The following is a 13,306-nucleotide window of genomic DNA, read 5'->3' as shown; positions in this document are numbered from 1 at the left end:
CCCCCCGGCTGTCTGGAGAGAGCAGTGAAGCAAAGACGACGGATGCCAGCGAAGAAGATAGCTGCCTCCTGGAATCCTCGCCAGCAGGAGCAGCGCAGGAACCCAGACTGGTGATCTGTACTCCCCCATTCCCTCTATCTCCCTCTTTTCCTTTTTTCTGTTAAGAAATGTAAAGCATATTATATTGCTTTGCCATAGCTTGCTCTGTACTTAGCCAGTTATCATGTGTTCAATTAGTGCATTGTAGGTAGTTAATAAATGCTTGAACTTGGAGACTTGTTGTCCGCTCCAATTGGGGATTTGCGAATCTGAGTCACTTGTCCCCCTCACTGGAGCGGGACGTGACAGTGGTCTTCAGTAAAAGGGACTTTTATGACACAGCTCTAGTATGTCACTGACTCTTCACAGCACTTGTCATTATAATACCTGAACTTCATATCTCCTGACACCTGGCTACCACATTGCATTTAAGATAAGTCAGATCAAAAACATTACTAGTTTGTTTTCAGGCCCCAGCGCTCCCCTCCTACTAACGAATGAACAATTTCCTGGGACACAGACTTTCTTGTCAGGCAATTCTGGGTACCCCTACAATGAGATTTTTATGAGTCTAGAAGAGCTTTCACTGTGGTATGGGAAAATATTCACAGGAAGTACTCAGAGCTGATCCCATCCATACATCTTCCTCCCCACACCCATGTGTATAGGAATAACCCACAGGACAATGAGAACCATGGTACATGGAAGCAAATCATCTTGTTACCCCTGACTTTCAAAGCGACTAGTGAGGAAGGAAGTAGTAGTGAATCATGAAGCTGAGGTCCACATCCTTCCAATTTTTTTCTCACAGCATGTGGCAGCAACACAAAATGCCTCAGTTCCCACAAAAGTGGAAAGGAAACTGCCTTTGTTTCCTGTCTGAACTTGGATTCTCACCCTTTCACTTTACCTTCTTTGGGTTTGGTTTTTGTATGAGGCCAAATATCTAACACAAATAGGAAAAAATTACTACACTGTCCATCCTCCAGAGCCTCGCTCTTCTCCCCATGGCACAAGATTTAGGTTTTGACAAGTAGAGAATATTCAAATATAAAGAGATACCTAAACTTAGTTTCACTTGTTTTGGGATCTTCCTTCCCACTTCCTAACTCCTGTGTTATAACCTGAACTTCTGCGAGGATTACCCCACTGTCTCACACCTACTCTCAATCAGAAAGCATCAACTTGTTAAAACCTACACATTCCTCAGTTACACATGCTCCCATTCCATGGATGCCTGAATTTCTGCAGTAAGAAAACATTATATTTCTTCCCAGATAGCCTAGCAGTTAAAGGCAGTCACTGCAGGCCAAGGATTGAATCTCATCTCAGTTACAAGCAAAGGACTTGAAGAACTGTCAAGTTTCTTTTTCTCACACTCTAATATTTTGAAAGAATTTGCAGTCGTTCTGATAGAGTGAGAAAAAAACGAAATAGGAACTGAAAAATTGCACAAGATGGAAAAGGAAATCCTAACCTAGCTCTGACTATAGGGCATGTCTCTTAAGACTTTTTCAGGCTGGCATACTTCAGTTCTCTGAATAGCAGATAAACAGATGAAGCTTTAAAATAATTTGGTTTAAAATGGCATCTCACCTACACATGAACTAGTTAAGATTCCTCTAGTTAAGTGAGGCAACTGCATACATCCCTAGACAGCCCTAAGAGCCAGGTATTTCAGAGGACCTGAAGAAGAGAGGTAGGGTAAACAAACAGATAAATCTACTCCCACCTCTCCCCAAAACATTCTTTAGAAGCAGGACAGATTATTTGATAGCATGGTCTATACATCCTGCAGTATATGGACACAGCTCTGCCTTTTCCACACTATTACCTGGACCGTCTCACCTCTTTTCTAACTGAGGATCACAACATTTTTTCAGCAGAAACTCATAGAATTTCTCCTGCAGTGCTGCTGCTATGCTCTTTACTTACAACAAAACAGAAATTAGATTGAACTTTGAATATTTATTACCCTCATTCCTCTGCTCCTCCAGGCTGTTTGCTTGCCTGCATGTGTGAAAACAGGTGCAGAAGGGAGTTGACTTGGTATCTTACAAACAGTTCACAGATCATGTTGTGCCATTTTAGGGACTGCTAGTGATCTGGAAACAACAGATTATGAAATACCAGTAGGGCAGACAGAACGAAGAGAGCAGAAAAGGAGTCAAGAAGGCTATTCAGATTCTGCTCCTCTTCTCTTGTCAATTGTATAAAACTAGATTATTACAACTGGAAGGCCCCACAGATTTTGTGGTTCTTCAGCCTCATTGATAGGGTACTACAAGCAGCATGTGAGGTACAAAGCAGTGGCAGTCACATGCTGTGGTTACACAGAAATCTTTCCTTGCTACTGAAAGAGAACTGTGGGCACGGAAGTCTGCAAAGCACTGCTCTAGAGTGCTCATACAAAACCAAACCCAATTAACCAGGACTGTTTACTACAACTACCAGCTGTATATGACACTCAACAGTCAAAATGCTTTTGTGCTGTTACCAACAGGTCTTTTCCCCAAAATAAACTCTGCAAACTACTATGGACATGCAAATTCCTAAATGCCCAAACTGGGGCCCTTGTTATTTTTTTCCCTGGACTACCTTGACAGACACACCATCCTTCACAAGGGCCTACTTTTTGTGCTGTAAGGCAACCTTCTTTATCATTTTAACCTCTATTAATGCATTGGAGTTGCTGCTCACATTTGCCAGAAGAAGAAGGAAAAGAAGGTAATGGCTTGGACAGGCGTACTCTTCGCTAAGTAAAAAGCTGGCTGGCTGGTCAGATACAAAGAGCTGTGAATGGAGTCAAATCCAGTTGGCAGCTGGTCACAAGTGGTATTCCCCAGGGCTCAGTATTGGAGCCAGTTTTGTTTAACACCTTTATCAATGATCTGGATGATGGAATCGAGTGCACCCTCAGTAAGTCTGCAGGCAACACCAAGTTGGGTGGAAGGACTGAGCTGCTTGAGGGTAGGAAGACTCTTCAGAGGGATGTGGACAGGCTGAATTAATGGCCCAAGGCCAATTGTAGGAGGTTCAACAAAACTTAAGTGTCAAGTCCTGCACTTGGGTCATAACAACACCATGCAGTGCTATGGGCCTGGGGAAGAATGGCTGGAAAGCTGCCTGGCAGAAAAAGACCTCGGGGAACAGCTGGCTGAACAGGAGTCAACAGTGTGCTCACGTGGCCAAGAAGGCCAATAGCATCCTGGCTTGCACCAGAAATAGTGTGGCCAGCAGAACTAGGGAAGTGATAATTTTCCTGCACTCAGCACTGGTGAGGCTGCATCTCAAATACTTTGTTCAGTTTTGGTTCCCTCACTAAAAAAAAGACATTGAGATGCTTGGAGAGTGTCCAAAGAAGGTCAACAAAGCTGGTGAAGGATCTAAAGCATAAGTCTTATAAGGAGCAGCTGAGGGAACTGGCTTTATTTAGCCCGGAGAAAAGGAGGCTCAGGGGAGACCTTATTGCTCTCTACAACTACCTGAAAGGAGGTTGCAGAGAGGTGGGTGTTGGCCTCTTTTCCCAGGTAACAAGTGATAGGACAAGAGGAAATGGCCTCAAGTTGCATGAGGGGAGGTTTAGATTGGATATTGGGAAAAGTTTCTTCACCAAAAGGGTTGCCAAGCACTGGAACAGGCTGCCCAGGGAAGTGTTTGAGTCACCATCCCTGCAGGTATTTAAAAGACATGTATGGCACTTAGATGATTTAGTGGTGGACTGGGCAGTGCTAGGTTTACTAGGTTAGGTTGGACTTGATGATATTAAGGGTCTTTTACAACCTCACTGACTCTATGATGCTTCTTGTTAACTCATAGGAGCAACACCAGTGCAAACATGGCATGAGACAACAGCCCAGCTCCTCTCATCACCTTATGCACAACCAGTACCTGAACAGATCTCCCTGCATCTAAGACTAAAAAGCACATGGAAAGCGTTTTCTTTTCCTGTCAAGAGTAGGATTTTGTTTTCCTGGAGAAATTCTGTATCTAATTTCACCCTCTCTGTGCTGCTTTTGCAAAGCCACCTGTGAAAGTCTCTCCTATGGACCACAAGATGCTTGTGACAATGGTAGCACTGTCCTGAAAATGAACATCTAGTACTGGAGTGAATTTGAAAAAAAAAGGCAGCATGTTTAATGCCACTGGCCTAAAAGACAGAAGTGCAAACAGTCCTGGCAGGGGAAGGCATGTCTATAACAAAGCTAAAGCATAAATTCGAATGCATTTATTTACCACTACTCCTTCCAAAAGGACTGCAGAGTACTCCAAGAATCACACATAAAAGGACTATTTATGCCACATGGATGCTGAGCACACTGGGTTCACCACATTTTGCAACACTATGGTGTACTGCCAACTAAAATTAGAGAGAAAATGAAGGAAGTGGAAAGCAACTACTTCAGAACAACAGAGTAAGCAACTCCAACTTGCAAAAATGCTATAGTTTCTTTTGCAACAAGTATAAGACTTTTCAGCTGATGATGGATCACTGTTTAGGTAGCACTGCAGGCTACAACAGCTAACCAGTGCAGCAGGACCTTGGGGAACGAATGCTACTTGCTGAAGCTCTAAGCACTTCCCTCCAAAAAACACAGATTTGCTTTGCAAAATGTCTGATACAAGTACATTAGCAACCAAAACCCAGAAGTCATACAGAGTTTAATGTTGCTGAAAGAAACAAAAATACCCATGTGAGGACACACAAGTCCACAAGGAATTAACTCTGATTTCAGAATAGAAGACTCCAATCCCGTCAATCCAATTTCACAGAGATCAAAAAGGAACTGCACAGGATTTTGAAAGACTGTAAAGCTTCCTTTCCAGGCTACTAATCTACATTTAAAGCAACAGTATAGAAAACTTCTTTTTAAAAAAAGTTAAAATTTTACAAAACACCTGTGCTACACAAGTGCCATTATCTCCTAGCTATTACATCTGAGCTATAAAATACAGCTACAGGATGGGCAAATTTAAGGCACCATGAGACATTTCAAATTTATTAACTTTCTGACTCTTGATTTAAACTGTCTTCAGGGAAGTTAATAAAAATGCACAAAGCCAGGCTGTTATCCTAGATTTATTTTTTCCAACACAGTTTCTGGAAAACCATGCCTACCATACAGTTTTTATCATATTAGTATTTTCTGGCCTAATAGTCTCTGATTTCAATGGGATAACAGCTAGATGATGGCAGTTTCTGATACCAGACCAGTAAGTTTTGCTTGGGCTGCAACATTTTTAAAATCAAAACTAGACTCTTAATTTTTTTTAATAAAAATTTTTTAAAATAAATAAGGCAGGAAAGGGCTTTCTTTAATAATTTGCTCCTATTACTGGTCACTTTCAGCACTAAAGAGGGATCCACTATGAAGTATGATGACTTTAATTTCCAGACATTGACCTTACAGAATTATCTCCAGTGTGTCGCTTCAGCCTCATCAATCCAAGCTTATAAACTTAAACGCTGTTAGCAAGGTCAAGGTTCAAAACATTAAGTGATAAGTTAATAGAAAGACTTTAAGAAATTACACTGGAGCCAGAGATACATTCCAGCCCCTGACAAAATCTTGTTAAGCTCTAAACCTTTCCACAGGCTGGCAATAACCACATTTCAATTGTGGCAAGACAGAGCGCTGCATTTAAAGATAAAGTCTCCACAAGGCTTTTAGTATTCTGTTTCCATCATGTTGAATACTCTAATGAAAAAGTAGGTCAATGTTTCTCATTAAAAATATTTAAATGCTACACTACCTAAAGCTCATTGAAATATCCATCGCCCACCATGACAGAAATCTGTAGGAGCACATTTCCATCAAATATCTACCTGTCATTACAGTTACTGACCTAAGACCTGTATGAAAGCTCTCATGGTTACATGTCTCTGACCCTAGAATACCTACATGCATTAGGAGACAGAATTCACAAATAAGACTAAACTAACTTCCCCCTCCCCTAATGAAAAACACATGCTTCACCAAGTACCAGCATCCCACAACACCGGAGCTGCTGCTGAGCTTCCTCTCATTACATTCAGGGGTGTGTCCCCCTCCTCCAAGGGTGGTGTTTTTCTTCCCAAATAAATCATGCTCTTCATAATAAGATATTTCATTTATAAGGATGTTTGAATTTCCAAATCTGGGCTCCAACCAGCTTTCATCGCAGTCATGAGAGAAAGAAAAAACTCCTCTGTTCTCACCTGGCAGGACCCCTATGAAAACCACAGCTTTTTTTCATACACAGAGGATTGAGCTCCTTGGGGTCAATCATTCTCACCGACAGACATTTTATCCATTTTATAGAAAGCTGTGAAGCGTTAGCAATCAGGCCCAGTAAAATGTAACCAGTCTGAATGACAGCTGTACTAGTCTTATTCCTAGACAGAGGGTAACTTTTTGATAGGGGGCATGGGAAAACTACAGTTTATCCGAAGCTGACAGCATTAGTTGTGCACAAACTCCACTTACAGGTGTTCTGCTGAATCTACATCCAGGTGCTTCTCTTTTCCATTGGGTATACTGTGGTCAATGACTATCGTTTCAGTGTTGGCTAAACAAAATCCATTTGATCTCATGATTTCTGTCAGGAGAAGAAAGAAAACAAGATGAAAAGCCAAAAAAAACCCCAACTGGAAAACAACTGCGTATTATATGCAATAGATATGGTTATAAACCGAGATGTGTGCATGATATTGAAAATCTGCATGTGAAAGCAGGAATTAAGAAGCTATGAAACCAGCTCTTACATCTACAAACTGTCAGTGCTTAAGTAATTTTATTAATGTAATCAGTTCATGACACAGAGCATTTGAAGCAAGGCCCAGTTTCAGCCCTGTTATTGACAGTGGTGAAATTTCCATCATCTGTAGCAGAAATGGCAGCCCATTCATATACCGCAATCTACCACTACCAAAACATTTTCTAGACAGTCCTAAGCTTAAGCCAGTTAAGCAAAAATCAAGAAGACAGGAAAAAGGAAATAAAAAGTGACTTCCAAGTTAATTCAACCACTGTCTTTAAGTCATATAAAGCAATACCATCTTCTGCACTGCTTTCAACTCTGATTATTTGTTTCTCAGTGTGTAAGAAGCCTCCAATCCAGAATAGCTAAAATTTACACCTAATTCCACTGATTTACTACCATGAGGAGAATTTACAATTAAAGCATAGTATTTGAGGTGAATGAGAAGTTAATCCACATTTGTGCTACACAGAAAGGCAAACTAGGCAAGCCACAAGGATTTCTTTCAGTCACACAGTCCTTGATAAAGCTAGGGCCACTGCAAAATGAACACATATCTCTATATAAATCAGCACTGACATAATCTGCCTCAGGGCCCGAGGACCCTGTGTTACAGCCTTGCATTACCAGTACAAACAAAAGGAAATTAATCTGTGGCAGAAAATACGGTAGGCACAAAACTTACATACAGGGGGACTTCAGACAAATTTCAACTATACATCCAGTTCAAGAAATGAGCAGGAGATGAGACAGAAGAAAGAAAGGAGGTAGTTTTTTGAAGCGTACGTTTATAAGTTCCTATATTGAGTAATAACAGAACTCACTTCCATATTTTTCTTGAGAAAGTAATCTCTGACTTCCAGTCTGTATTTTACTGCGACTCACTTTAGCAGAATACATTTGGAGTGATAAACACACTGAATCCCAGCAGAAGCACACTTCACTCATGATCTTAAACCAACAGCGTACTGTAGAAGAAGATTTATGCCATAAATTCAAATTCAGCTTTCATCTAAGAGGGCGGACCTTTCTCTCTTCCCTATCACCTACAACTCTGAACGGGACCCTGTGAGGGACAGTTTGTTTTTTTCCAGAGAATACAAAACACTTTTGCCTGCTTTTCTAAGTCTGCAAGCCATGTAGAAATCTGCACTATGACTAACAAGAATTTCCTAGTGTCCTTGACATGACCTAAGAGTTACAGCATTTCATTGCCGTGTGAACTGCTTTAGACGTTAACATTTACTGCCATCTACTGACAATGCTGCCAGACACCAAAACCATTTCTCATGTGCAACATTCAGACGAGGCAAATATCAATTATCATCAAATATCCGCCTATGTTTTTAAATTCTTTGCAGCAATCACTTAAACGATAAAACTAATTACCACAAGATGCTTTTGGATAGCTGCATAGGTAGGAAAATCTTCCTCCAATTAATTAGGCATGACTTATCTCTACCAAAATTAATTTAGAATTAAAAAAAACCCCATGCTGTATTCAGCTAATGTGGCTTCCACAGCTCCTCTATCTACAGGCTGGCAGGAGGGTTTCCTTTGCTGCTAGCCTCTGTCCATCAGCTCGGCACCCTCGCTCTGAATTTAGGTTCATCTTGACTATCTTCTCTGTTTACCCACCACTTGACATGCACACACAGAGTATGTACCCCTAAGGGGGTACGCAACCTCACAAATATTATATGAAACCCTTCCAAACAGCAAAAACCCCCAGGCCAGAAACACTGCTGTTTCTAACCAGTGAAATTGCAAATACATTTATTCTTGATATTTGTCTGTTCACAAAAAGAACACAGTATCACTAACAACAGCCACCCTTTGAAGCATTTTTACAGTATACCGTTTGGGGATCCTTCATTTCATAACGGGCAGGTGCTAGGACCCACTCTGCAGCTCTGGTCTCACAGAGTAGCAACATATTTCAGGCATAACCAGTGAAAATCCTTCTCAAGGGTCAGTGCTGAGAACACATACTGGCATTCACTAGTAAAGCTTGTAACCATGTTCCGTCTTTGGAAGATGACCCATGTCAGGAACATGCACATGAGGAATTTTACCTGTTTCCACATCGACTCAAGACATCATCCAAACTTCCTTAGCCACAGATGGGGAGTAAGACACGCATGTTGGCTCCTCACTCGTGCTCCCAGGAAGCATGACTCCACTTTACAGTACAGCCCTGGGGGCTCTTTACAATCCCTATGCTGTACTGCAGCCTGGGCTCCAGGGGCCCTACAAGAAGGCACCAGCCCCATCCCAGAGATGAGCTTGCAAAACCACACTTCTCACTGAAGCTCTGTATCACACAGTACACTTCTAAAGAGTTATTGGTGAGCTCACAAACCATATACCATTTAATTAAAAGATTATCTAACAGAAGACTAGTTAGCTTAGAACCAGAGCTCAGGATCAACTACAAAAAATCTACCCTGTGTATAAGAATGATCCTTAAGACACACACTTTACACCTTTAGCATGTTGACAGGCTGACTGGCCATTAACTGATATACTGCTAGTACCTCAGAAAACTGATACCAGTTCACACTAAAAACTTTAAACACTTTGGAGGACTATGTAGTATTTCACTTTTATTTCACTCTCTGAAATTTCTGGCAGCACAAAACCAGCAGTTGCCTAGGCTCACATAAACATTTCAGTATAGAAATACAAAACCAGGCATACCAAAAGTCTGCAAACCTTTTAACAACAGTCAGCAGTGGCAGATGCAGAGGGGAAAGGCTGAAAGAATAGGCAAGGATAGATTATTAATACTGCTCTCCATTTTCCCCACTAGCAATGTGTGGTTTAGAAACTTCCTATCTCCACTCAGTGGAGGTCTCAATGTACTTTTCCTCCACTTGGCTTGTCTTAATTCCCTTCTGAAGTCATTTATGCTTTCAGTTCCACAATATCCCATGACAATGACTTCCACTCCTTAACTGTGCTCTGTATGGATGCAAAACAGTATTATAATCTTTCTTTTGCTTATTTAAAGCCTGTTGTCTGTCAACGTTTTTGGATAACCTATAGTTCTTGTTTCACGAGAAGTACAGGGTAATTGACCTCCTTCTATTCACAGCTAAGTAGACCTCCATCATAGCCCCACTCTGTCATCTCTTCTCAATGTTGAAGTGTGCTTCTTTATTTAGCCTTTTTCTTTGAGAAGCTGTTCAATGACTTGAATCCTTGTTCTTTATTTGTATGCTTTTAAATTCTATTATATCCTTTCCGAGATGGAGAGACCAGATTGTGCACATTGTACTCAAGATGGGGTGGTGCTCCTTTCTTCTGTTCCCCCCTTCTTTCTTAATAACATTTAATATTGTCGCTGCTGGTTTTGTGCATTGTTTGGCATTGAGCTTACATTTTCACAGAACTGTATCAATAGCTTCAAAATCTGCTTCCTAAGTGGTAGTAGTACTATCATATGTGACAATAGTGAGGACTGCATTTTCCTCACATCTACTTGTCTGCATTTATCAGCCTTCAATTTCACCTGCCACTTTACTACTTGAAAGCATCTTGCATATAAATGTTCTGTATTATAAAGCAGACTATGAAGAGCTACCGTTTGAATTGATGATAGAGAAAGAATAAAGGGAACAGCAAATAAAGTAACTTTCATTTTGTAATTCTTGTGTCACATGTAGGAAGCTAACAACTCTTACCTGATATTTTAACTGGACTTTGAAAGCTTGGCTGAATTTTATGGACATTGTCATTTTTTAGAACTTGGTCCAAAGGAGATCTCTCAAAGAATGTGAGGACAACTTCAGATCGTGAATACTTAAAAAAAGAAAAAGAAACAGACATCCATTTTTACCAGCACTTTGTTTTGTCCTTCTTCTCCCTTTCCACCCCTTTGTAATACAACAGAAAGCAAGCAACAGCCTGGAGACATCATTATACAGTTCTGGCACTCAGCGCTCCTCCAAGATACTCAATAAATTGCTGCTTCTTCTAGAGTCTGGCAAAGCCCATCACTTTCTAATCTGCATGAGAGTGCGTGTCACCATCAAGGAGGAGTCAAGCTGGGCTAAATGGAACTTGGCTTACTCACCTTCCAGGGCATGTTTATTATAGTCTTCAGAAGCTTTTCCACTTCATTAAGTCTGGCTTCTATATCATGGGCTTCTTTTATTGTAATGAGCCCTAGAAACAAAGTAAACAGATCATGAGTATAGACAAAAGCACACTTTCATGTGCACACACACTTCAGCAGCCAGAAGCAGCCACTCGAGAAGCTGTGGAATGACCTCAGATATCATGCTTCCCAGAAATGTCTTAACCCACACTGACGATAAAGCATGTACCCCGAACTGAGGTGGGTGTAGTTACAAGCAGAGTTGCAAGCCTGACACAAATTCAGCTGTTTATGATCATATTTAGGAGTTGCAAGACGAGCAGAAGTAGAACCACCTACTCCCTCACCCACAATTTCACTACACAGCATTCCCAGCAGTGATAATCAAACAGCCTGTTTTCTGCTTCCAAGAACCATGATTCATCCTTTTTTCTGTCAATAAAAAGCAAAAGAAAACCCAAGAAAACCAAAAAGCACAACCCACAGATAAGAGGAAAAGACTAAACACAAGCTAAACAAAAGCCTTTGAGGCCAGTCTTGTATTTCTCTGAATATAAGCCCCAGTGAGCGGCCCAAGGAAGATTTCTCAGAATCATGTTCTTCCTTTTGGGAGTTTTTTTAATCATTGAATAATCATGATGCTGCAGAAGGGATTAAAATGGAAATTTAGCAGTCTGGTGCCCAGAACGATGCATTACAATGCTTCTAATTTCAAATTGTTTAATATGGGGATCTTCAACTATAATACCATATTTTGTATGTATAACCTGCAGGACATCTGTAACTTCCCTCTCCTCTAGCAGACTCAGGGAAATATAGCACAGGTTATATGTACATACAGGGAGTATGGGGAAAAGTCAACCCCAAAATATTGCATCCCTCTAGCAGCCCTTTTATTTCTGATCTCTGTAACCTCTATTTTTTTCTAACCTAATCATCATTTTACCTCTACATTTGTGCAGCTTTTCCAAGAAACAGAATACAGACATGAAATGAAATACCTAAGAGACTATTACATTTAACAAGCTTCACTGGTTAAAAAAAAACCCAAAACCAAAACCAACAAAAAAACCCAAACCAAAACAAACAAAAAGCTGAAGGAGAAATAGACCAAATAAACCAAAACCATCTAAATAAAAATCGAAACTAAAAATCTGCAAACAGTCTGTGAGAAACCACTTCAATATACTAAAATTGCACGGTGCTAAAGTAAGCATCTCTCCATCTCCCTATTCAAAAGGCTGACATACAGCAAGACCTGTCAAACATGTACGGTGTGGGGAAAACATCCACAAAATGTTTCAGTCTGCATCAATCCTTGTTGTTTGTTACCTAAGAGATACAATCCCATACAAACTTTCCAGACATAAGTGAGACTTTAAAGTTGTCAGCTTTACTTAAATTACAGCTCTAAATAAAACAGATTACCTTTGGAGCAACCAGGTTTACCTGATGGTTGTCCCACAAAAGTAGCCTGGTTGCATATGCTTTTCTATTGCCCGACAGTCCCTCACTTTGCCTGGTTTTGTCAGCATCACTACCCCTCACCCCAGTACAGCTCACTCCCTCTTCTGACAGGGGAGCGGAGCATACCAGCAGGCATAGAAGGAAGGCAACCATGTACCCTGCTTTGACAAGTGTACACTACAGTCAGGTAGCTCTGCATGGTAATTCTCTGAAAGGCTGTAAACATGAATTAACTCATCTGCATGGGTCCACAGACAGCGTATGAGCTGGCTTGTGCTTGACGTTACAGACCTGAATTGCAGACCAGCACCCTTCATCTTCCTAACTACTGGGTGTGAGCAGGCCTGGGTGGATATGCTTCACCCCTCCACAGATATGTTCCCATCCCACATCTGAATGAAGTTCAAACCTTTCAAAAAAACAGGGTTTTCATCTTCCCTATAAAAAAGCTGCCAACAGCCTCACGGCTCAGACACCTACCTGTGGTGTTAGAAACACTCTGTCGCCCTGCCACAGCCCACATCACAGAAAACTAAGCCAGCCACCATGGTGCCGGCTACCATGGGATGCCTCCATTTCTCCTGCCGGTCATGCTCCAGTCTACACAAATACAGACACAGTCAGAGCAGAGACTGCCCGACTGCAGCTACCGCCTTGCAGGCAAACTCCTCATCAGGGTGACCTACCAGGGATTCAGCTACTCTCTCTCAAATCCACCCTCAACCTCAGACCCTGTCCCAAATAAGCATTTACTGTTGCAACTAGTATTACACCAGGAAAAGGGATACGTTTAAACAAATGAAGATATTCAGATTGGGGAGGGGGGTGGGAGGGGACAGAAAAAACCACCACCAACACTGAGCATTCATCATGTGAGGAAAACTAGCCACGCAGTTGGGATTTTCTCTCATTAGTGATCAGGGAAAGCATCTGCAGCTTCACCTGGCCTTTTTATGC

The 13,306-nt window shown here is 41.3% G+C and overlaps 1 protein-coding gene across 1 annotated transcript in view; it reads right to left on the bottom strand.

Annotated features, from left to right (window-relative positions):
* PXDC1 (PX domain containing 1) overlaps positions 1-11,017 on the bottom strand; it is a 13,538-nt gene extending 2,521 nt beyond the window's left edge. Inside the window, exons 1-3 of the mRNA XM_026843499.1 lie at positions 10,859-11,017; positions 10,467-10,584; positions 6,507-6,618 (exon numbers count right to left, since the gene is read on the bottom strand). Of these exons, the coding sequence (XP_026699300.1) occupies positions 6,507-6,618; positions 10,467-10,584; positions 10,859-10,870 (242 nt within the window). The 5' untranslated portion in view covers positions 10,871-11,017. The remainder of the gene's footprint in view (positions 1-6,506; positions 6,619-10,466; positions 10,585-10,858) is intronic.
* Between the last annotated feature and the right edge of the window lie 2,289 nt (positions 11,018-13,306).

This window comes from Athene cunicularia (assembly GCF_003259725.1).
Source record: "Athene cunicularia isolate RWA chromosome 2 unlocalized genomic scaffold, athCun1 chr2_part1, whole genome shotgun sequence".
NCBI lineage: Eukaryota > Metazoa > Chordata > Aves > Strigiformes > Strigidae > Athene > Athene cunicularia.
Note: the sequence above shows the minus strand (reverse complement) of the source record. Positions and strands in the feature narration are given on the sequence as shown.